The sequence below is a fragment of the Tamandua tetradactyla genome, chromosome 11, assembly GCF_023851605.1.
Source record: "Tamandua tetradactyla isolate mTamTet1 chromosome 11, mTamTet1.pri, whole genome shotgun sequence".
In the NCBI taxonomy this organism is placed as follows: domain Eukaryota; kingdom Metazoa; phylum Chordata; class Mammalia; order Pilosa; family Myrmecophagidae; genus Tamandua; species Tamandua tetradactyla.
The window spans coordinates 14,756,294-14,781,108 of NC_135337.1; the positions used below are offsets into that span (position 1 = coordinate 14,756,294).

Consider the following 24,815-nt stretch of genomic DNA (forward strand, 5'->3'; position numbering starts at 1 on the left):
TGGTACTGAAATAGCCTTCCTGACTGAAAAAATTATTTCCAAATATTGTACAGCACCGACCATGGTCCCTGAGAAAAGGGAAATAAATGAGATGAGTTCCACTATCACCCCACTCTCTGGATAGCTGAATTTACCAGACTCCAGTGCAGTGGCAGTGAGGGGGACCCAAGAATGACACGACAGTCTTTCTTTTTCTTTTTTAAGTGCGTGGTCCAGGAATCAAACCTGGGTCTCTCACATGGAAGGCAAGCATTCTACCACGGAACCACCCGTGCACCCACAAGGCAGACTTTTTAAGCTGAGGAAACAAAAATTAGAGTTCATGGAGGCTGAGGCAGTTAGAAAATGTAGGTCAGAGAAATGAAGGATGGAAATTGACAGAGAAGGCGCTCCAGATATCTGGGTTGGGGTCCTCTTGAGGCTTGGCGGAATGCTCAGCTGTGTGTAGGATGAGACTCCATTAAATTGTATTCATAGGTGACATCAACATCTGAGGGGAAATCATAGGACATCTATACAAAACTGCTCGTAAGAGATTTTAGCAGGGTTTTATGGTACAAAATCAAGATACAGAAATCATTTTTATTTTCATATATTAGCAATGACAATGGGAGATGGAAAAAAACATTTATAATAGTATCAGCAACCTTGAAATGAATAAACAAAATATACGTGCCATGTATCCTGTAAAATAGAAAACTACAAAAAAAATTTATTTAAAAAATCACCATAATTACATATAATGCTACCAAAAAGATTTAGAGATTTAATGTAATCTTGATAAAAATTCCAGCAGATTTTCTTCTTTTTTTTTTTAGAACTTGACAAGCTGATTCTAAAATGTAAACGGAAATGCAAAGGAGCAAGAATATATGAGACAATTTGAAAAAGAAATTTGAGGACTTATCCTACCTGGTTTTAAGACTACTTTAAATCGATAGTCATAAGATAGTGTGATATCAGCATAATGTTAAACATTTAGGTCAGTGAAATGAATTACCCTTGGAATAGACCCTTACTTGTATGGTCAAATGATTTTTGACAAAGATGTTTAGGGAATGGGGAAATTATAGCTTATAGACTTTGGAACAACTGAGTATCAATACAGATTAATATGAACCTCAAGCCCTACCTTACATAATATTAAAAAATTAGCTGAAATGGCTAATACCTAAATGTGAAAGCTAAAGCAATACTAGTCAAAGCACTGCAGATTAAGGTAAGACAATATTTTCACATCTTTAATTGGGAAAGTTTATAATAGTCTTTTAATCAGTACTTGCATTAAAAATATTTAAAGCATTCTCATATCTGCCTATTTTAAATTAGTCTAAACCTACTGGAGGGCAATTTGACAATTATGGCAGAGAAAGCCATAATTGAGCAATTTAATTTCCAGAATTTTATCCTAAGGAAATCATCATGGATATCAAAAAAAAAAATTTATCTACTGGAGTATTTACCTTTTCCATTGTTCGTAATAGCAAAGAATTGGAAAAACTAGCATGTTTAATAAAATATCAGTTAAGTCTGACAGTATAATATTGAGCAAATCTTTAAAATGATGATATAGGAGAATAATAGTGACATGGGAAAAGTTCATGTTATATCAGTGAGGAAAAGAAAATTCAAAACAGTGTTTATAGCCTAAGTTCACTTTAACCAAAAGAAATATAGGCAATAAAGCAGTTATATAAAAAGGAAAGGGAGAAATGCACACACGCACATACAGAGCCAAAAGATTTAAAGATTATATGCTGAAATTAAATCTCTGGATGGTGGAATAATGAATGTTCTTTACCTTGTATTTTTCTGTCTTTTCCATACAATAAATATGTATTTGTTTTGTCATCAGAAAGAAAATTATGAAGGTCATTTAAGAGTAACAAAACTGTTAATAAAGGAGAGAATTTTGAGATGGCTAAAGAAATCATTCTACTTTAACCTCTGGTTAGTGAAATATCCTCGGTTTTTAAGATTAAATGCCATAAGTGGGGTCTGAAAGGAAAACATATGCAAGAATAAAATAGTATTATTTTACTCCACTAAAATAATAAACTAAATTAAATAATTAAATCAATATAAATAACAAAATAAATTAAAATAAAATAATAAACTAAACTAAACTGTTTTTTGAAAAATAGTAATTGTATAATACCTGATTCTCTTAGTCACTACCTCTCTGTTCTAAATAACCTCTGTTCTCTTTGGGAGAGGACAATAAATTCTCAATACAAACTGAACTGTTGTTTATAATGCTGTTTATTTCCTCATCCCGTCAGGTCGCAAAAGGCTACCAGAAAGTTTGTGTAGGATGTCGTGTGGGCAGCAGGAAGTTCTTCTGAGGTTTATCAAATAAATTTGGTTAAAGAAAATTCTAACAGGTGTACATGTAGCAAGCTTTATTTTAATTCATTCATACATAATTGGGGTAACTGAGGCAAAATAATAATTAGACTGATAATGATTTGTATAATCCAAATATGTCTCTTTCAGTGTAGTGATATAAATGAAAAATAATTTTCTCCATTATCTACTTTATGCTTTTATACCAACAAACTTTTTATGCAAGGGCAGAAGAAAAGGAAAAATAGGTATTGATATCCTCCCCCAATAATAATAATTTTGAGTTAATATCTTGCTCTATAGAGTATTATCTCATATGATTTGTTGGGGATTGAATCAAGTACCCAACAGAAGACATGTTCAGGTTTTATTCTGCGTTGCTGTGCTTATAAACCCATTTGTAAACGGGACCCTGAGGATGTTACTGTTAGTTAAGATTGGAAAAACTGAATGATGAGGGCTTTAATACAACATGGCTGAAGTCCTTAAAGCAAAGGAAATTGGACATGGAAGTAGAAGTCAGAAGTCAGTGAAATCAGAGGAGCAGACATAAGCAGAGAGATTTCCATGTGACGGAGGATTGCCAGAATGCTGCAGACGCCAGGAGAATGCAAATCCTGCCAGTACCTCGATGTTGAACTTCGAACCTTCAAAACCTGTGAGACAATAAATTGCTACTGTTTAAGACAAACAGTATGTGATGTTTGTCATAGAAGCCCTGGTAAACTGAAACATGATTCTTCCAATTTCCTTTGAAGGAAGTCAGAGTGGGCATTATTAATCCAATCTTGCACACAAAGAGACTGGAACTCAGAGATTTTAGGTAAATCTGCTGGAAGTTAAACATACCGAGAGAAGGAACTGATATGATATGATGTTTAGAAAGAACAAGACCATTTGAACCAAACAAATATGGACATGAATCATGATTCTGTCATTTAGGAAAGTCAGTCAATATTGTTGATAATCAGTTTTCACATATGTGAAAAAAAAGATGTATTAATTCCTACTTTGTAGAATTGTTATGAGTCTTCAATGAGAATAATATATGTAAAAGCATCTAGAATTTAGAATTTCTCTAACAACTGTCTCCACTCATTTATCTTAAATATCTCTATGTTCAGTGAAACAGTTATAGCTGAACAAATATGGAAGCAAGCATAACTAGTGGGATGCTATTTTAGTTTCCTAGGCTGGTCTAGCATGAAGTGGGTCAGGTTAAAGAATGGGAACTTATTTGCTCACGGTTTGAGTCTTAGAGAATGGCCAAAGGCCTCATCAATGTGGTGTTTTCTCCATGAAAACTGCAGCATTAGGAGGCTGGCTGCCAGCGGTCCTTGGTTCTTAGTTTATCACACACCAAGGCACATGGCGATGTCTCCTGGCCTCTCCCTTCTCTTTCAGGTTCTGTTGATATTCAGCTTCTGGCTGCTCCCTCTGTCTCTCTCTCTGTCTCTCTCTCTGTCTCTCTCTCTCTCTCTGTCTGAGTTTCATTCTGTTTATAAAAAATGCCAGTGTTTGGATTAAGACCCATCCTGATTGAGGTGAGCAAGAACTTAACTGAAGGAACCTCATCAAAAGTCCTGCTTATAGCAGGTTCATACCCAGAGGAATGAATCAGATTTAAGGACATGTTTTTCTTGTGTATATACAGCTTCAAAACATCATAGATGCAATTAGCAGGTCATTTTAATTGTGTTTTCCAGTCTCACTTTAAGCATATTCTGTGGGGCTAGTTCTTCCCTTGTACTAGATGAATTTTAGGGCTGTTTTACAACTCTCCTTATCACCTGCAGTTAATAAAAGGCTCTTCCAAAAGTAAGAGTTTAGTCATCAAAAGTTCCAGTTTAGTCATCAGAACTTCAATCTCAGTTTAAAGTTTAAACTTCTTCCTCTTCCCCTGCTCAGGCCTGCTGCAGAGGGAATGCCTGCAAGGGAGAGGCAGGTGTGTTTAGCATCTTCTCTTTTTCCCTCTTCTAGGACTCCTCTTTCTCTAACTTGCTCATTCCATCAGAGTCACAACAGAGTACAAAGGAGAGAAAAGGATTATTTATTTTTGGATAAATAAAATATAGTATAAAAACTAGGATTTAATGAGTATAAATTTACTATATACACATGTAATACAATGCTTTATACAGAGTCAACATCTAGAAGACATTTGAAACTATAAATATTAAAAGGGAAGGTTAATTAAAATAAATAATAATGAAGATGAGTCAGGGCTATAACAACTTTAAAAAGTAGTTCATTTGCCAGAAAAGCAAGGGTTACAAAACTAATTTTAACCATCTCATGCTCCTTTTTTTTTTTCAGCAGACAGTCACATTATATACTTTAGGGCTTAGTTAGAAGGCTGAATCACTGAGAGATCATTCACGGGGTTAATAAGTTTCCTGATGCAATGTGAACCTTTATTTGCTATTGGTGAAAGGATGTTGATATGATAGATTGCTTTTGCAATATATAAATACTTTTAAAAGATAAATATACTGTATTTCTTCTGTTGATTTATTTTAATTATACTTGTGCCACTTTGAAGCTGTTAAGTACCCCAGAAAAGCCATGCTCTTTTTCCTGATCCAATGTTGTGGGGGCAGCAATGTTTCTTTAAATCTTGATTCGATATTGTGGGGTAGAAACTTTAGATTGTTTCCATGGAGATGTGACACACCCAGTTGTGGGTAGGACCTTTTGGTTGGATTGTTTCCATGGAGATGTGACAGACTCGGTTGTGGGTGCGGTCTTTCGATTAGATGGAGATGTGAATCCACCCACTCAAGGTGGGTCTTGAATAGTTCACTAGAGTCCTTTAAAAGGGGAGACATTTTGGAGAAAGCACAATTGCTTCAGAGCCAATAGAGACATAGACATTTGAAGATGGTTGGAATGCAGACAGAAAGAGCAGGCTCTTAGACATGGATGTTTGGAGATCTAGAGCCCAGCAGACACTGACATGTGCCTTCCCATGAGACGCTAAACAAGCCAGAAACCAGAGTTGTGTCCGGGAAGAGCTAAGTGAAGACCTACAGACAGGAAACCACCAATATCAGAAGCTAGAAGCAATGGAACTGGGAACAAGGTGCCAGCCACGTACCTTCCCAGATTGGCCTTTCCTAAGTAAAGGTATCTTTTCTGGATGCCTTAGTTTGGACATTTTGTGGCCTTAGAAGTGTAAACTTGTAACGTAATAAATTCCCCTTTTAAAAATGTCCTTTCATTTCTGGTACATTGCATTCCAGCAGCATTTAGCAAACCAAAATACTACTGAAGTGCACAGCGGATGTATGTAGACAGAGAAGATTTTTTTTAAACCAAAAAAATAAAAAAAGCTGCATTCCTGCTAGTATTTTATTTTCTCCCAGAATTTAAGTCATAATATTTTTGTTCTATGCCTTTTGTTGAGTGTATTTTCAGGATCTAAAACTATATTGATGGCTACAACAATATAGATCCAGTTCCTTCTTTCCTCTCATCCCCTACTGCCCACACCCACCGTTGGCATTTACTATTTAGCCCAAAGTCATTCTTCATCTTTAACCACAGCACCCTCTACTGAGCTGTTAGCAACATTACATTGTACCCCACCCCATTTTTGCCCCAAGAGTAACCTTTTCTTCAGAAGAAAATGACACTTTGAAGATGTACTAATGGGATGAACTCTGCATATTGAATTGCTGTCAAACTATTTGAAACTTATTATAAAGATAAAAGTGCAGACACATTACTACAAAAATACAAGCAGTCATGAATTTAAAGCTACCACAAGGATACAAGCAAACAAACTTGTGTCAATGTAAACTCAAGGTAAAGCAGCGCATTGAGTTGAGTCTGTGCAGCAAAAAGGCCAGAAAGAAAAGACTGAACAGAAAGTCCTGTTATAAAACATGTGGTAAATACTTAAAAATTGGAAAAGTACATTTGAAATTTCTCTCCTCACAGGTTAACTTAAAAAATGAATGCCTGAGAGAATGTTTAAATAGTTTTGTAGATTTTTAATTTTTGTTGTTATTTATTGGGCCAAATTTCTTGTAGCTATTATATCTGGAGGTATGCTTAAGAGTCCCAGTAATAGCAGGAAATCCGTAGCATTAGTTTTGAAACTCCCACCCATAATTAATCCCTAAAACAGAAACTCTGTAATGGAAGTTGTGCTGGTTTGAAATGATGTATGCATCCTAGAAAAGCCATGTTTTAATCCTAATCCCATTTTGTAAAGGCAGCCATTTCTTCTGATCCCTATTCAGCATTATATGTTTGAAACTGTAATTAGATCACCTTCCTGGAGATGTGATTTAATCAAATGGTTGTTAAACTGGATTAGGTGATGACAAGTCTCCACCCATTTGGGTGGGTCTTGGTAAGTTTCTGGAATACTATAAAAGAGGAAACATTTTGGAGAATGAAGGAGATTCGGAGAGAGCAGAGAATGCTGCAGCACCACGAAGCAGACAGACCATCAGCCAGCGCTTTGGAGATGAAGAAGGAAAACACCTAGATGAAGAAGGAAAACACCTTCCGGGGAGCTTCATGAAACCAGAAGCCAGGAGAGAAAGCTAGCAGATGACGCTGTGTTCCCATGTGCCCTTCCAGCTGGGAGAGAAACCCTGACTGTGTTCGCCATGTGCCTTCTCACATGAGGGAGAAAACCTGAACTTCATCGGCCTCCTTGAACCAAGGTATCTGTCCCTGGATGCCTTTGATTGGACATTTCTATTCACTTGCTTTAATTGAGAATTTTCTCAGTCTTAGAACTGTAAACTAGCAACTCATTAAATTCCTCTTTTTAAAAGCCATTCTGTTTCTGGTATATTGCATTCCGAAAGCGAGGAAACTAGAACAGAAGTCCTGCCTTCCCTGCCTCTTACTGGGTTAATTTTTCTCCGTGGCACTACCACATCAAATCTATTATATATTTTACTTGTTTGTCTCCCTGACTTCCTTTTGGAGAATGATATTTAGAAAGAAAGACCTGGGTAATATGTATGCTCATTGCCACATGGATGTCACTGCTCTTAGGTTCTCTCAGTGTACTGAGCGAGGAAATATACGTGTATGTGTGCATATACCGCCCCCCCCCACGACAATACACACTCACACCTGTATATTTCTTCCTGCATCTTAAAAATATTGAAAAACATGAATTCACACCAGAACGGCCAATTCCAATTCAACACTACAGGGTTCATTCTAGTTTTCTCCTTTTCATATTGGTAACTCACTTCTCCAAAAGCAAGAAGCCCAGTTCTCATTATCCACAAGATATTTACTTATTTGCTTAATCCCCCTTGTAGGTAACCAGTTCTCCGACTTCAGGCGGCTTAGCCAGTGAGTCACCTTCTTTCCTTAAGTCTTGATTCTTGCAGGGCAGCTTTCCTCTCCCAAACCTACATAATAGTTTTAAACTGATGATGCAGGAAGGAATAGAGGAAGGAAGAAAGCGAAGAGAGAAGAAAAGGAAGGAGGGAGGTAAGGGCTTTACACATAAAAATTTAAATATAGAGTATTAAGAGTTCACTGAAGCAGTGAAGTGCACTGAAGTGCAGTGTCTTGTAGAGTCACAGGAAAAAGTCAGAGATCCCTGCGAGACAAAGCCCGATGTGGCCCAGTTTGGAAGTGGAAAGAAGCACCTCTGAGCAGTTCGCATAGGCGTGAAACCCGAAGGGGGCCTCCAAATGCCTCCAAAATGCACGAAGAGCCTTTGAAGAACCTGCACGTCCAATTCTCTCTCTTTCTCTCTGTCTCTCTCTGGGACTCTTTCCAAAGCCGGCGCCTGACGAGCTTCTCTCGGAGCAGCAGAGGGCGCCTCCGGGGCCGGCTCCGCACGGGAGGGACCACGCCCTGCGCGCCGAGCGGCTCTCGGGTGGGGTTCCCGAGCTCCTGCGCCCCGAGCGCCGCGCGGAAACCTCGCCCCGGACGACGCATCAAACGGCGCTGGGCGGCGTCTCCTCCCAGCAGAGCGCGGCGGCCGCAGTGCAGTCCTCGGCCAGCCTGGCCTCGGCCCTCGGCGCTCCCACTGCCAGGGCGGCCGCGCGCTCGGCCTCCGGTGACTTCCCTCGGCTGGGCCTCCCCGCGCCCCCGGGACCATGCTGCGCTGGCTGCGGGGCTTCGTGCTGCCCGCGGCGGCCTGTCAGGCCGCGGAGCCGCCGACGCGCTACGAGACCCTCTTCCAGCAGCTGGACCGCAACGCGGACGGCGCGGTGGACATCATCGAGCTGCAGCAGGGCCTCAAGAGCCTCGGCATCCCCCTGGGCCAGGACGCCGAGGAGGTGGGTCGCTGCTGGGGCGCGGGCCTGACGGCGGGGAGGGGTGCGAGGATCCCGGGGATGCCGCCCGGACCGCCGGGCGGAGGGCGGAGCTGCGGCTTCCAGCCCGCGGAGGGACCCCGCAGGTTCGGGACCGCGGGGACCGGGCGCGCCGCCAGTTCTCCTGGGACGCGCCGCGTGGGTCGGACTCCGAAGCGTAACCGGTAGTTTTCCAGCTCATCTTACTCTTGTGAAATCTTGCTCACGGGGACTGTTAGATTTTTAAACCCTGTACTACAGAGACTTTTAGTCTGAAGCCACACCGGGTCCTTTTCTTTTCTTTCTCTATTTCTTTTCTTTGTGCCTTTGCAAACATTTAATCAATAGTTTTTAGCTTTCAGGCTTAAGTGGGCCCCGGTTTCTGATTAAAAGCTCACTTTGTCTTCGAAGCCAAGTTCGGAGTAGCTAGTTTTAGCTACTGTTTCACGGATGAATCTTTTGGAAAACCAATATGTTTCCCCCAACTTCCTGTTGGGGAGGAGATGCCGCAGTCCATTGTTTTATGACGTTCATAAGTTAATGCACTTAAGTACACACATTGATCTGAAGGGTTGGTCTATTGAGCTGAATTATTTGAATAATTCAGCCTCTGAGTCATTTTAACTGTCCCTGGAGTTCGGACCCCTTAGTAGGGTGGACATATTTGAAACCTTGCCAACCCCGCCTAAGCGTAAAAGGACACTGTGGCATTCCCTGTCCAAAGAGGGAAAGGGATTTAGGTAACTGTAAGTGTCAACAACTGTTTTTAAACTCCTTTAACAGTGTATTTAATAGTTGTATCTCTATTCAGTTTACTGTTTCTTCCTGAGTCAGATTTAGTAAGTTGTAAAACTTCTGGCTGTATCTGTAGTTATGGTCCCTATTTGTTCCTGGTAATTATCTCTGTTGTCCCTCCTCCAATCTTTTCAAAGGTTTTATCTATTTTATTTATAAATTGAAGAACGAGCTTCTGTTACTTTTTGCTGATTTCTCTGTTTTTTATTTTATTTCATTAATTTCTTTCTTTATTTCCTTTTAATTTATTTGGGTTTACTCATTTGTTCTTTTAACACTTGCTTTAGTTTTTTATTTTTTTAGAGGCCCGGGCATGTGGAGCCATTTTCTTTTCTTTTTTTTTTTTTTTTGCTTTTGTTTTTTTTTAAATACATGGGCAGGCACTGGGAAACGAACCCAGGTCTCCTGCATGGCAGGCGAGAACTCGGCCTGCTGAGCCACCATGGCCCACCCTTGCTTTAGTTTTGAATGCTTAATTTAATACTTTTCAATTATAATGCCCCTTTAATAATCTATTTAGCAGCATCCCAGGTTATTTTTTGTTATTGCTTAGTTCTAAATATTTTCTAATTTCAGATATGATTTTGCCTGGCCTATGATTTATTTAAATGTGTTTTTCTATAGGCTTTTTGGTTGGTTCTTTGAAAATATGACTATAGTATTTATACTGGTTAAGAAAAGAGAACTCAGATAAAATCAAGAATAAATGAATATCTTCAGTTTTAGGAGATTTGTATAAAACTGTGCATATATACAAATTCACAGAACAGGGTGAGATTATTTTTTCCATCATTTAAAAAAGACTGAGGTGAAATTAACATAAAATTAACCATCTTAAAGTATACAGTTCCGTGGAATTTAATACTTTTAGTGCAACTACCCTGTCTCAAATTCTGAAACATTTGTGTCACCCCAAAACAAAACCCCATACCCACTAGGCAGTCACTTCCCATTCTCCCATCTCTCTAGACCCTGGCAAACACCAGCCTGTTTTCTGTCTTTGTGGAGTAAAAACTGTGGAAATAGCTCCAAGGGTCCATCTTGCCACTGAAACAACAAAAAAAGTGAGCAAAACTCTCAGAATCACCTTAGAAAGAACCCTAGAAAATAGACATTTATAGCAACCAAGTAGATGCTGAGTCAAGAAAGAACGAACTTAAAAATGGTAAGAGAACTTTACAGTGCTTTTTTTTTGGGTACATGGTCTAGGAATTGAACCTGGGTCTCCCTCATGGAAGGCGAGCATCCTCCCGCTGAACCACCCACGCGCACCTTTGCAGTGTTTTCGCTTGCCCTTGCCTCACTCTCCTCCCCAATACGAGCGTGTCTAAAAGTTGGCAGCCTGCATTTCCAGTGCTGTACCCTGATCTCTGGTTCCTGAGGGAGCAGGGGCAACTCTGGGACCCGCTGCAGGTTTTCTTGAAGGGCTATCTGAGCTGTACAACTTCCTGGCTCCCACACACCATTCTCTGTACCACACAGATCTTCATGCAGGTTTGGGTAGCGGCTCCTTAGTGGTTCTTAGGGGTCTCTTTTCCTGAGGGGAGACTTAGAAGGAAGGAGATCAGTGGGACAAACTACAGTCTCTGTAGCTTTAGTTGGTCACAACTGTTATTTATCATTTCCTTTCTCCATCATCTATTCTAAATTCCACCCACCCTTATATCCTCTACCTCTGCATGTATTTGTAGCTTACCTGATGTTATGACCCAAGCCTTCATCCTGTGGGGACTGAGCTTCTCAGGTCTGTGTCGTGATGTGTGCCCATTCACAGTGATAATTGAGCAAGGTAGTGTGAGGAGGCAGTCATGGATCGCCAGGGTTCCATACATATTCCTTCCTGTCCCCAGTGTGAAAAATCAGACCTACCTCTTGCTGATGAGGGTCAGTTCTCCTTCCATGATGGTGTCTCCTCTTCTTGCTGTTGGTTCCTGGGCATAAGAATTCAAAATGGCCAGGTGGAAGCCTGGAGTAGTAGCTTGGAGTTCAATGGAAGTCTTACTGCGTCCCTGGCAAGAGTACATCTGTTTAAGGGCCAGGACCTCTAACTCTGAAGTGCTGAGTTATGGGGATGAGAAGTAAAAAGTCCCCAGTGGCCCTGGCAACCTGGAACAGAAATCCCAGGATGAGCTATGACCCAGCATCAAGGGATTGAGAAAGCCTTCTTGACAAAAGCGGGGAGAGGAAAATGAGACAAAATGAAGTTTCAGAGTTGAGAGATTATCCTGGAGATTATTCTTATGTATTATATGGATATCTCTTTTTGGTTTATGGTGTATTAGAGGGGCTAGAAGGAAGTACTTGAAATTGTTGAGTTCTGCTCTAATAGCCTTGATTCTTGAAGATGATTGTATAAAGATATAACTTTTACAGTGTGACTGTGTGATTGTTATAATCTTGTGTCTTATGCTCCTTTTATCCAGGGTATGGACAGATGAGTAAAAAAAATGGATAAAAATAAATATGGGAAACGAAGGGTAAAATAAATTGGGTAGATAGAAATAATAGTGGTCAATGAGAGGGGGGAGTAAGCTGTATGGTATATATGAGTTTTTTCTTTTTTTTCTTTTTCTGAAGTGATATAAATGTTCTAAATAATGATCTTGGTGATGAATATATAACAATGCGACGATATTGTGAGCCATATGATTGTACACCATGTATAGAGTGTATGTGTGTCAGGATTTCTCAATAAAAATATAAAAAAAAAAATGTTCCCCAGTGGGACATTGGGAATGATGATGTAAGTAAGCGTGGCTACTCTTGCTTCCACTTCGTGGTTCCCATATGTTCTTCCTGCTGGAGGCACAGAGCCATCTAAAGGTCTAGTTTAGTTCATGTACTGGATCTTGAAGGACAGTCACCTGTCTTTGTCCAATGCTTAGTAGTTGTCGGTATAGCTACAGCAACAGTTTCATGAATTTCCTTCTCATTTTTCTTGATATGCTTTACTGTTGACTCATGAACATGATATCGGCAGCCAACCACAGGAGCCGTTTTGCCTGAATGAAGCATATCTAACAATTCTACTTTTTCCTTCAAGTTCATCATTTTCCTCAGTTTCTTGGGAGCACTTTTCTGAACCACTAGGAACATTATGCTTGGGACCCAGGATTTTAATAGAGTTTATGGCATTTAAATGACACAGGTTATGAGAAACTTGAGATGCAAAGATCACTGCAAGATTTCACTTGAGAGATTGCTGAAAACACGCCGGGCATCCACAAACCAGTGTGTAGAACTGCAGTTCTTTTACTACAAATTTACAATAAAATTTAGACTGTACAGTTAATATACTTGATGGAACATACATTTTATGCATTTATGAGTTACTAAACTTTTTAAGATGTCTCTGCATCTCTAGCTTTTCTGGCATCTGCGAGTCATCTGTGGCTTCTGCAAAACTCCCCCAAAATTCCCGTTTAATTTCTTATGCTGACCTATGATATATGAAAACTGTGATAGGGAAAGTTACTTTGTGGAAGGGATAGCTGTGATTCTTTATTGGTCAGCATTTAGGTTATTGACAGTTTAAAATTTAGTTCAAATGGCATTGTAATGGAAGTCATTTGTATAGATTTTTTAAAATTTCAATTTGGTCCTATTATCTTCAGAGGATAAATCCTGAAAAGAGAAAATTCGGAAAGTACACATACCTTAAATTGAAACTTTGAACTCATTTGCAGTCTCTGTTGGCTGACAGTGTCTGATTCTCCACATTCTTACCTATACTGGATATCATCAGTCTTTATAAACTTTCCCATTTTGAAATACAATTTTGCACCTTTTAATTAGCATTTTAATAGAGGTAGGTTGACTATCATACATTTTTTTTCTTTTTTTGTTTGCTTATTATACCTATTTTTTTTTTTTTTTAACATGGGCAGGCACCGGGAATCGAACCCGGGTCCTCGGGCATGGCAGGCAAGCACTCTTACCTGCTGAGCCACCGTGGCCCGCCCCTATTTTTCTTTTTTGTTGTGAACTGCCTATTTACTCATTTTTAAATCTGAGGTTTTAACTAAACTTTTTGTTTTGTGTTTTTTTTAATATTAAGGATAATTATCCTTTTCAGATGTGTCATAAAAATTTCCCTGTTTATTTTTCATTGTAATTTATGGTGGTTATGTCATTCAAAAGTAACTACTGCAATTTTTTAAATTTATTTTTTTATTTTTTTTCTGTATAATATTATATATATACAAAACAAATAAAAAAGAAATAATTTTCAAAGCACTCTTCAACAAGTGGTTACAGGACAGATCCCAGAGTTTGTCATGGGCTACCATATGATCCTCTCAGATTTTTCCTTCTAGCTGCTCCAGAATATAGGAGGCTAGAAGGATAAATATTTTTTTATCATCACAATTGACCTTTTTTTATGAAAAATAACATACAAACAAAAAGCCAATAAATTTCAAAGCCCAGCACCACAATTAGCTGTAGAGCACATCTAGAGTTTGACATGGGTTACTATTCCACAATTTTTAGTTTTTACTTCTAGCTGCTCTAAGATACTGGATACTGAAAGAGATATCCATTTAATGATTCAGCAATCATATTCATTTTTTAAATCCTATCTTGTCTGTATAACTCCACCATCACTTTTGATCTTTCTGTCCTTCTCTTCTGAGGTATTTGGACTATGGCAATTCTAAATTTTTCATGTTGAAAGGGTCTGTCAGTAATTGGGGCAGGGATATAGAATTAATTACTGCAATTTTTATGTACTTTTTTTTTTTATCTTGTTTGCCCCTTGTTTATGGTTTCAGCTCTTATTTTGATGCTTAGAAAAGACCTTTCCCCCAGGATTATGAAACAAGTTATTCACACTTCCTTTTAATACTTTTTTTTGGGAGAAGGCTGTGTTTAAATAAATCTTGAAGGCTGTAGAAGGGGAAGTGCCCTCCCAAAAGTGGAATCAGCATGTGCAAAATAGACAATGAGTGCCTTTATTAGGGTTTGATTTGAGAGGGGGGATTGGCTGGAGGTAAGCATGGGAGGGCAGGCAAAGGCCAGATCATACAAGGCATCAGGGTCTGCTGTGTGGTTTGGATTTTTATTATGTAGGTGATGGAAGCCCTTGAAGGATTTTAATCAAGAGAATACAGGCAGCTTTATGTTGTAGGAAGAGCTCTCTGGTGGCCCTGTGGAAGTAGATTGGATGAAGAGAGGGTGCTAAGGCCAGCCTGGGAAATAGTAGCCAATCAAACACTTGGGATTAGGCTCACAGGGTTAATCTTTATGGGGTGAAATTTCAGAGGCTTAGGATAGGGTTTGAATAATGTCAAGGATTGGGAAGATTGCCTACTTAAGTATCTAGAAATGTAAACTATGGGGTGACTCTTCAAGGGAAGGTTTCAAGATAGTAGTTTGCATCTAACAGAAATCCTTAAATGAAATTCATATGTCTGTCTGATTTGATCACCTCTCCATGTTTCCAAACTTTTGTAATTAAGTCAGCATTTAAAAGAGAACACATTCTACATAAGTTTTTTTTTAGACCTTAGGCCCATACAGTGGGTTGGCTTAGACAATGGAAATGACTGGGTCACAGTTTTGAGGCTAAGAGGAGTCCAAAATCAAGGTGTCGGCAAAGTGATGCTTTCTTCAAGGAGCTGGCTGTCAGCAGCCCTTGGCCATTGGCTTTTCTCTCACAAGGTAATGTACATGGCGGCCTCTCCTGGCTTCTCTCTCCATCTGACTTTCACTCTGCCTATAAAGAACTCCAGTTATCTGGATTACAGCTCAGTGTGCTACATCTTAACTGAATTAATCTTGAGATTTTTATTTACAGTGAGTCTGCACCCACCAGAATGCAGACCAAGAACATATCCAAACTGGAATATTCAATTCAATCTATAAGTAGAATGTAGAAATAGGCCTCTGGAATATAATAGCTTAAATGCTCCAGAATTATTTCGAGACAGGGAAGGACTTCAGGGTAAGTCCTGAGTTAAAATTAAGAACCAGCTGGACATGAAAAATTGACAAGTTTCTTCTGATATGCCCTCTCTTTTCCAAGTATTGCCAGATCTCTTTTCTATGATACTAATATTTCAGAAGAGATTAAAAATTCAGATTAAGTTCCCCTAGGAATCAGAGAATGTAAGAGTATGGTATGAAAGTAGAATGTAGTAGGGGCACAAGGAGATAGAGAAGTTCGCCTTTACTAATTTTCCTGTGCTACCTAGTAATCCTACTTTTTAAAGTATTCTCTTTTTTCTCTCCTTTTCTCTATTTGGTTTGTTTTCCATCAAAAGACGAAAAGATTAAAAAAGATTTAAAAATTTAAAAGATGGTTCCAATGTTTGGGTGTCATTTGAGGTGCTCTGATGAAAAAAGTAATCACATTTCTGGGTACTAAATTGTGGAAGAAATAATCTGAATTTTAATTTACTAAAATGGAAATGATGAGAAAAATGATAGTAAAAAGTCAGCAGTTTTAGGTGGAAGTATGCTTATTTTGGTTCAATTAAGGCTTCAAACACTTTGGAACTTTATGGGGCACAGATTCACATCTGTTTGGATTTAGAATTAAGGCAGTAAAATGTTTGGAATTAAGGTAATAGGATTTTACAGATATTTTCTCTTTCTTCTCTAAATTTTACTGGCAACTCTTACTAGTATGTGTAGGGGTAAAGAGATTGGTTTTCTAGGCTATGAAAGTATTCCTATACACAAATTACCAGTGCTAGCTCATTTGATAAAATGTGTTTGGTTAGCCTGGGAAATTACAGACAATTTCTAAAACTAAGTTGTTAGCCATATTTCGTAGGAACACATTCGTACTGTAACTTTCTTAGGAGAGACTTGGAATTACAAGGGATATAGGGCCCTTGAAGCTAAGAGGATCACCTACAACAAGAAGGGAGGCAGCATGCTTTATGAATCCTATATTTGGCATTAATTGACCTCATAACTCCATCAGGTCATTTAACCCCTTGAAGTTAGGTTTCCTATTCTTAAAATGCAAGTTATCTTTCCTGCCCCCCTGGCAGAACTTCTAACCAGATTAAATAGAACTGGGTATGAAAGTTCATGTTAGAACTTTATAATGTGATATCACATATTCTAGATGGTGAACTCCTTGAGGACCCTGGGCCCTCGTGGGGATGCAGTATGTGTTAAATCATCAGGCTTGCCACAGAGGAGTAGCTAGACTGAGTAACCTGATTTAAAGGCTCCTTTAACTCTTTATTCTATGGTTTATAAATTCTGTCTTTAAATTTTACATTCACAACTTCGAAGGGAATAGAGTCTGTGGTAGGTTGAATTATGTACCCCAACAAACACGTGTCCTCCACATTCCTGTGGGTGTGAGCCCATCCTCGACAGGACCTTTTGAAGATGTTATTTTTAGTATGGTGAATGGAAACCAGGTTGGACCTTAATCCAGATTTCTGGAAGCCTTATTAAAGAACCTGGAAGTTACAGAAGCCAGGAGAGAGTATTGCTGTGTGATAGGAGGCAAAAATAGAAATCAGAGAACCCCAAAGATTGCCAGCAACTAGCAGCAGAATGCTACTGACCCCACAGAGAAAGTCTTACTAATGCCTTGATTTGAACTTCTAGCCTCCGAAACTGTGAACCAATAAATGCTAATTGCTTAAGCCAAACCAGTTTCTAGTTTAATGATAACAGCTCTGGAAAACTAAAACAGAATCCTAAGGAAAACTGAAATTTAGCAAATGTTCTTTGCTTTGAATAAAATTTCTTTTCAGCATTTTACTCCATATGATAATTTGATAAAAGGAGGATTCCTTCTATTAACAGTTCAATTGTTAGAAAGTTTATCATCAGCAAAGCAGGATATAGTGTCAGGGAGATGCATTTTTAGGACTTTACAGCAGAGAGATTATGGTATTAAAAGAAAACAATGGAATTCCAACCACATTCATGTCACATGTTCTAAAATATGTAATATCTTCATCTTTTGTATATTTCTCTGACTTATATTCTAAAATCTGATATTATCCCTTCTTTGATGACCCCTCATTTCTGAAAATGAAAAGAATGGAAGAATTCCATGGTAAGGACATAAAATGCCCTTTTTATTTTGGTAGCAGTCTACATTTTCAGACGCCTTCTCCCCAAGCCCTCAACATTCTGTATTCTGTGACTGGGCTATAGCCACGTACATTTATCCCTTTGTTTCCTTCTCCTTGCCTGGGATTTCTCTCAGTCCCCTTTTCTGCCTCGTAGATTATTACCCATTGTTTAAGACTTCAGCTCACATTTTAAATTTTACCATAGCCCAGTCAGAATTATTTCCTTTATCCAATTAATACATTTAGAAATAAATACACTTCCATTAATATAACACTCTGTAGGGGTGCTGCTTAACTTCTTTGACTACTCTGAGTTCATAATTCTTATCTAAGAGTCAAATAGAGTCCACCGAGATCCTTGTATTGGACAGGATTTATGAAAACAACAAAATAATTTGGTGAGAAAGTTTGAAGCCTCACTCTGAAGTGTTAGTTGTCTACACATTACTACACATAAACTGGTGTAGTGTGTGTATTGGTTTTTATTATGGGCTGTGGTTTTTACTACTCCCTAGACTTGTGACCTTGGGTCAACCTCAAATGTAAACTAGGAATAGTAAGAATTACCCAATAGCTTAGAACATTGACCAATAAAAATACTAAATTCATTCAATATTGTTCAGCAGACTGGGGGTATAGTAATGAACAAGGCAGACAGGCAGGGTCCCTCAGTGAATTCTCAAAGTTTACCCTATAGTAGGGCTGTGTTTGTTGGGTGGGTGTGTAGGAGATAATAAATAATGAGCAAATAATGAAGAATAATTTCCCAAAGTAGAAAGAGCTAGTCATAAAACTGTTGCCTTTTAACAAAGAAGACTACGAACTTTACAGCCTGTTCCTTCCTGTTAGTCTGTAAAATGCTGTCATCAGTTTTCCTTCTTTCCTCGGCCATTATTTATCTTTATTGCTTGGTCCTATAAATGCTTTCTATTCTGAGGCTATGCCGTGCCTGGATGTCTGTCTCTAGGACTCTCTGCCACTGTTTGCATTCTCCACAGTATTCAGGAATGGACTCTTCCTTTTATGGAAAAATTCATTCTTGATTGGGCCATAGCACATCTTGGGAAATGGCAGTAGACTCTGTCACTGCTCAACAGCTGTGGGGGAAAGTGTTTATTGAGTAGCCTACAGCAATACTTAGGACTAACCATGATGCCATCGCCCACCAAAGGGAAACCTCAGGAGAACTTCAAGGACATGTGATAGTCCTCTTTACATTCCCAGGACTCGAGATGATGCCTAGTATAGAGCAAGAGGTGACTAGCTAAAGGTTGAATTACATTTTCTTTATCAACTTTAATAAAGAAATACTAAAAAGTACTCAATAATAAATTACCTGCAGAGTGGAGTTTTGATGCGGAAACACCTCCACTTTGCTGGTGGAGAGGGATGAGAGAGCACAGGTGTATGTGTAGGGAAGCCAAGGCCCTCTGTGGTCCTGGAGGGTGGGGACTAGAGGAAGCCACAGATGTCATTTATGAGTATCTCCTCGGTTTTTTTCGGGGAGACTGGCTGACTTAATCTGCCCATTTTGAGATTTTCCTTGCCCCCCCACCCCCCCCACAAGGATGCTGCTAACAGCCGTAAGGTTTGAGCTGAGACCCTGGCTGCTCTGGGGGCTTTGCTTCTGAACCACTGCAGGTGTTGGGTGAACACACGGACTTGACCGGGAGGGGGAGGTTCAAGATGGAGCAATCACCGAATGAAAGGCTGATACTGGCAAATTATCTTTGGGTCCCGATCTTCACTACTGCAATTCTCCAGTGACTCAACCTTAGATGATGTATTTTTAGGTTCGACTAAACAACTTTAAAAAATGTTGGGGAACCTCCCCGCGCCCAGTCGTTTACTGAGCCTGCGCAACTGCCCAACGCTCTCCTACCCACTTTTGTCTAAAAGGAAGCACTGCTTTTAGAGACCGTCCTTTGCTGAGGCCTTTAGGAAGGCACGACTGGCCTCCTCTTGCCTCCTTCCTGGCGTGGTGGTGCTCCCTGGACTGCTGGTGCTCCCTGGACTGCTGGTGCTCCCTGGACTGCTGGTCCGCCGACCTGGGAGTGCTCCGAGACCTGGGCCGCAGCCCGGCCCCCGTGGCCTCCGCTCCACACGCGCGCTCTCGGTGAGGCGGTTGCCAGGACGGCGCTGCGCCCCTTCTCCCCGCGCCTTACCTGTGGAGGGACGGTGTCTTTGGCGCCTCGGAGGGGGTCGCCTTCTTAGGGTCTCTGCCACCTGGATGTGCGGTTGGCAGAGCCTCCCCTTCGTTCTTCTCGCGTTCACCCGGGGGTGACAGCGCGGGCGGCGTGGCCCACCTCTCCCTTGGAGAAATCCCAAATGGACTCCCTCTATCAAGACCTCTTTTGGTTCCTGGACCAGGATGAAAGCGGGAACCTGGACATCTCTGAGCTTCAGGATGGCCTGCAAGATCTAGGGGTCCCTCAGGCCCGGGACAGAGGGAAGGTGGGCCTCCGTGGGGTGGTGGCTGGGTGCCCTGGAGAGGCCTTGGGCAGAGTGGGGCAAAGCCAAATTTGCACTTTCCCAAGCTCAGCCGGGCCCCCTTTCATGTGCTTTTCCAACTATACTGTTCATTACGAGCTTTTCTTTTCTCAAGCATTTTTTTCTGGCTGGCTATAATAAAAGTTCCTATTTCTGATTTCTCTCAAGTTTTTGGCTGTTCTTTGAGGTCAGAATAGCCTAGGTGGGTGTGTAGACCAAAGATATTCCCTCCCCAGTTTGGGAAACTAACATAGTAACTATATATGTGTGTTTGGGTGTGAAGTGGTAGGAGATAATTCTCTACTACTATGGTTTTTTTTTTCCTGGAAGGGGAGCAATCTGAATTTGCTCAGCAGTACTGATGTTTCCTCATAATATGCCTTAAGTGTGAGACTTTTAAAGACTACTGCTTGGCATTTCCTTTGCAAACCCTTTTCTTCCCCTGCAGACTCTAGATTATAGGCTCCTTGTCAGTATGTAATGTACCATGTATAATCGTGTTACAATATTTCCAATTATTTTCTGTTTGGAAATTATCATTGTATTTAATTATGATTTCCCAATTATATTTTCTGTTTGGGTGTTTGACTCATTTGACTGGGAGTTCCATGAGAGTAAGAATTGTTGAATTCAGTTAGGTTAATGGGTACATAATGTGTGCTCATAAACTGTTGGGTGCATTAAGATTTAAGAGCAGCAGGCAGTACTATATTATTAACTAGCTGTGTGAACTTTGAGAGTCTTTTTTAAAGCAACTATTCAGTTGTTGATGAGCTGTATTTTGAGTACATTGCACAGGCCAAGCACTGTGCTCCAGTTTCCTCATCTGTAATGGCTAGACAGGGTGCTGTCGACCAGTCCCATTCCAAAAGTGTATTACTCTGAAGTTCACAGGGGCTGTTTAATTCCTAAGAAAAGCTGAAGCATTTTTCCTGTGGAAGTCAGAATACCCTTCATGTTTCTTTAAACCTATTCTTGTACTTAGATTTACTAGTGTGATTTGTTTTTGTTGATGTAATTCAAACTAGCCCTTCCTAGGAAATTCTGGACTATGCCTTATTCGAGTTCAATCCTCTGAAACTCATTTCTTCCTTATCCACACAAGTGCCTTACATATCTTTCTTTTGGTTTTGGTAAGAGATGATGTGAGCCATGTGAATGCTGTGTATACCTAGTGAAAACTGATGAGGGCTTACACATCAAAATGAAGAAATGGTAACCCCAGGGCCCTGCACCAACCATAGACATCAGTGTATTTCAGAGAAGCGCTGCTATGGATATCTGTGGGACATTCTGATGTGAGCTCTTTTCTTACACGCTTCCAGCTTCCCTAACAGGAAACTTATTTATATAGACTGAGGATTCAGATGGTTCTTAAAATGGAGGAATGCTCAATCCTTTGAAACAGGATTGCATGTAAATAATTACATTACATTACAATAACATTACATTATGTAATGTTAAGGTAGAAAAGAGTCAGCTTTTTATTGTGATAACTATCTTAAAGGCTTTTTGAATGATGTTTCATTTTGTTTTTACTATAAAAGGATTACACAAGAAGACTCAAAAGGGAAACCCTAGTCTTTCATATTGTTGTAAGTCAGAGGCATTAGGCAACTGTAACTCTGGGCATCTTCATTTACCATAAGAAGGTTGCAGAAATATAGGTAAAATATTACTCAAAGACAGAAGCAGGGATGTCCTTTAAGTGGTAAGTTCTCAAAATTATAGTTCACTGATATTTCCATTGTTCCAGGGCCTCAGTTATGATTATGTGTTAAACTTAACCAAATATAAACTTCTTAGTTGAGACTTTAATAGTTGAGGCCCTAGAACGTTGTGGCATTTAGTCTAGGGTTATGTAAATCTTAGTATATGTTTTGAATGATCAGGGAATAATTTCTTGATGTAGATCATCCTCCATCTAATTTGTAAAATGAATTAACATTGCAGTAATTATTTTTTCAGTGATATAATTGAAATATCATTTAAAATAGTTTTGCTTTTGAAACTGTAAGTAATAATTGATGTTACTTTATTCAAGGCTTTTTAGGTTGCAGGTAGGAGAATCCACTCAAACTAGCTTAAAAACAGCTAGAATTCTTTTTAGCTACCCTTTATCAGCCTAAAGAAGCCCCTCTCTTTCCTCAGTTTGCTCAGTTTTAAATTGTGAATAAGGTTGAATATCATCAAATGTGTTTATGAACTTTAGATGAACATATGACTTTTCTCTTATTCTGTTAATGTAGTAAATTACAAGATGGTTTTTTTTTTGTTAATCTGGTATTACTGGAGTATGTTCATCTTGTTCATAATGTGCTATCCATTTTACATACTGCTAATTTGATTTTCTGCCATTTTATTTAGCATTTTTGCATCTATAGTCCCAAGTGACATTGTTTGTAATTTTCCTTTTTTTTTTTGATGCCCCTGTTAGGTTTGGGTATCAAGGGCATCTCATCTCATAAAATGCATTGGGAAGTGTTCCTACCTTTACTATTTTTTTTAATTGGTGTTATTTCTTTCTTAAATATTTAGTGGACATTACTGTTAAAGCCATCTGGACCTGGACTTTTCTTCGTGGGAACATTTTAAAATTACAGATTAAATGTTTTAATATTGTAGGACTACTCAAATTTTCTATTTCATCTATATCAATATTTGGTAGTCTCTTTTTCTAGGAATTTTCATTTTATCTTGATTTTCATATTTTTTGTTATAAAGTTATTAATCTTTAATGTTTATGGTATCTAGTGATATTTTTCTTTTAATTTCTGACATCAATTATTTGCCAGTTTTAGGGATTTATCAATTTTATTGGTCTTTTAAAAGAAGCATCTTTTAACTTGTTGATCCTCTTGATGATATGCTTTTTTTGTTACTTTTTATACTTATATTTATTTCCTTTACTTTTTTCTAGTTTCATTTTTTCATAATTTCTTGAGATTGAGATAAACCTTAATCATCAATCCTTGGTTTTAAGCCTTTTCCCCCCTAACATATTAGCATTTGAAGCCATATATTTCCCACTAAACATGATTTTAGTTCCTTCCCACATGTTTTAGACCTTTCTCTTTCTGAGTCCAGAGCCCAGAGGTCTGTCCACTTCCGTCTTGCCACAGTGTGGCATTATTGCCCCAGAAGAGAATGACTATCAGACCAAAGGAATCTGTAAGCTTTGGGTGGTTAATTGTGAGTGTCTTAATGGCAGAGAAAGTTTATATTTTGGGTGATGGTGGGAGAAGACTTACATGTAATATCAAATTTTATAAGACTTGATTTCTTCCTCAAAAACAGTGATTTATATTTAATAGGATAAGATGACTATTAGAAGATTAGATCATTTAAAAATAATTTTAGACAGTCCAAATGAAGACTGGCAACTCTAAGGAAAAATGGGCAGTTTGATATGCAGCTTTTAGTAAGGGTCATCTTTGGGAAAAGATTCTTATGGGGTAGAGGAATGAAATCGAAGGGAAAATGAACTATTTTGGACATTTAAATCTCATGCAAAGCCAAATGTTTGTCTTATATCTGGGGTTAGTAAAATACGTGTTAAAAACTTTAGAATATGATTGCATTAACATTAACATCAAAGTATCATTTTTCTAACAAGATCCAGAATAATTTTGTAGTGGTATGGTGACTTTTATTACAGATCTTTACCATACTAGATAATAATATATTTGGCCTCAAGTTGATACTTAGTCATATAATAAAACAGCCAATCCACTTGAAGTATGTGTAGAAATAATTTAATCCGTAGTAGGAATAAAAACTTCTAATTTGTTTTCTTTTTTTGTAGAAAATTTTTACTACTGGAGATATCAACAAAGATGGGAAGCTGGATTTTGAAGAATTTATGAAGTACCTTAAAGACCATGAGAAAAAAATGAAATTGGCATTTAAGAGTTTGGACAAAAATAATGATGGTGTGTCTTACTTTTCTATTTATCACCAGCTATGAAGAAGTATTTCAAGTACTTCCAAGAGTCTAAAATGATGTATATTTAGTCTTTTTTTAAATTAAAATATTTGTATTTGAGAGGTTGTGGGTTTACTGAACAATCATGCATACCATATGGGATTCCCATACACTACTCCACCACCAACACTTAGATTGGTGTGGAAAGTTTGTTAAAATGGATGATACTTTTTTTTTGTAATTCTGTTTGTTGACAGTAGTTACATTTGTTAGAATTGATGAAAGATTATTAAAATAGTACTCTCAGTATTGTCCATAGTTTACATAGGGTATTTTCTTCCCATTTTCCTGACCTATTATTATTATTACTGTTTCTTCATGCACGTCTTTATTTTATTACTCATCTACCCATACACTGGGTTAAGGGGGTATTGGTCACCCCTTTAGCTTTACATTCACATGGTCACATGATAAAAACTAGATGGTTATATAGTCATTATCAAGGATCAAGGCTACTGGATTACAGTTCAACAATTTCAGGTATTTCCTTCTGGCTATTTTAATACACTAGAAATTAAAAAGACTCTATATAATGAGCCAGTAGTTTGTTAAATCCTGATTTGTCAATTGTACCTCCTCCCTCTCATTTGATCATTCCTTCAATCTTCAGGAATATCTGGGTAATGACCATTTTAACTTCTTGCTGGAAGGGGGTGTTGACCTTATGGGGTAGAGGAATGAAACTGGTTGATGTTCTTGTAGAGACTGGTAACTCCGGGTTTCAGGGCTTATCTGATGTTGAAACAATCTGAAGGCCTTATGTTTCATAAAAAAACTTGTTAACTGAAACTTTCATAGAGTCTGGATAGAGCCCAGGGTATTCTTTAGGGTTTTCAGGAACACTGTGGGTAGGGGCTTGACACA

General features: G+C 38.7%; 1 protein-coding gene and 1 long non-coding RNA gene across 11 annotated transcripts in view; one reads left to right on the forward strand and one right to left on the reverse strand.

Annotated features, from left to right (window-relative positions):
• Window positions 1-24,815, forward strand: part of LOC143649933 (mitochondrial adenyl nucleotide antiporter SLC25A24) — an 84,122-nt gene that overhangs the window by 17,297 nt on the left and 42,010 nt on the right. For 2 of the 5 annotated variants that reach the window (XR_013159229.1, XM_077120063.1), the window contains exons 1-2: window positions 8,214-8,615; window positions 23,772-23,898. Coding sequence is in view for 4 of the 5 variants with exons in the window: in XM_077120063.1 (XP_076976178.1) it covers window positions 8,433-8,615; window positions 23,772-23,898 (310 nt within the window). In the remaining variant the exon portion in view is untranslated. Of the gene's footprint in view, window positions 1-8,213; window positions 8,616-10,024; window positions 10,591-19,585; window positions 19,931-23,771; window positions 23,899-24,815 lie in introns of those variants that run through there. The other 3 variants (XM_077120065.1, XM_077120064.1, XM_077120066.1) reach the window with 3 other exon arrangements.
• Window positions 10,091-19,571, reverse strand: LOC143649934 (uncharacterized). Of its 6 annotated transcripts, XR_013159234.1 has the most exons (6): window positions 19,363-19,571; window positions 19,176-19,249; window positions 18,813-18,928; window positions 11,295-11,434; window positions 10,698-10,973; window positions 10,091-10,472 (listed from the first exon to the last, which is right to left on the reverse strand). It is a non-coding gene; the product is annotated as an uncharacterized LOC143649934 (long non-coding RNA). The 6 variants fall into 6 exon arrangements; XR_013159233.1 differs by lacking the exon at window positions 19,176-19,249 and having other exon boundaries at window positions 19,359-19,571; XR_013159231.1 differs by having other exon boundaries at window positions 19,176-19,571.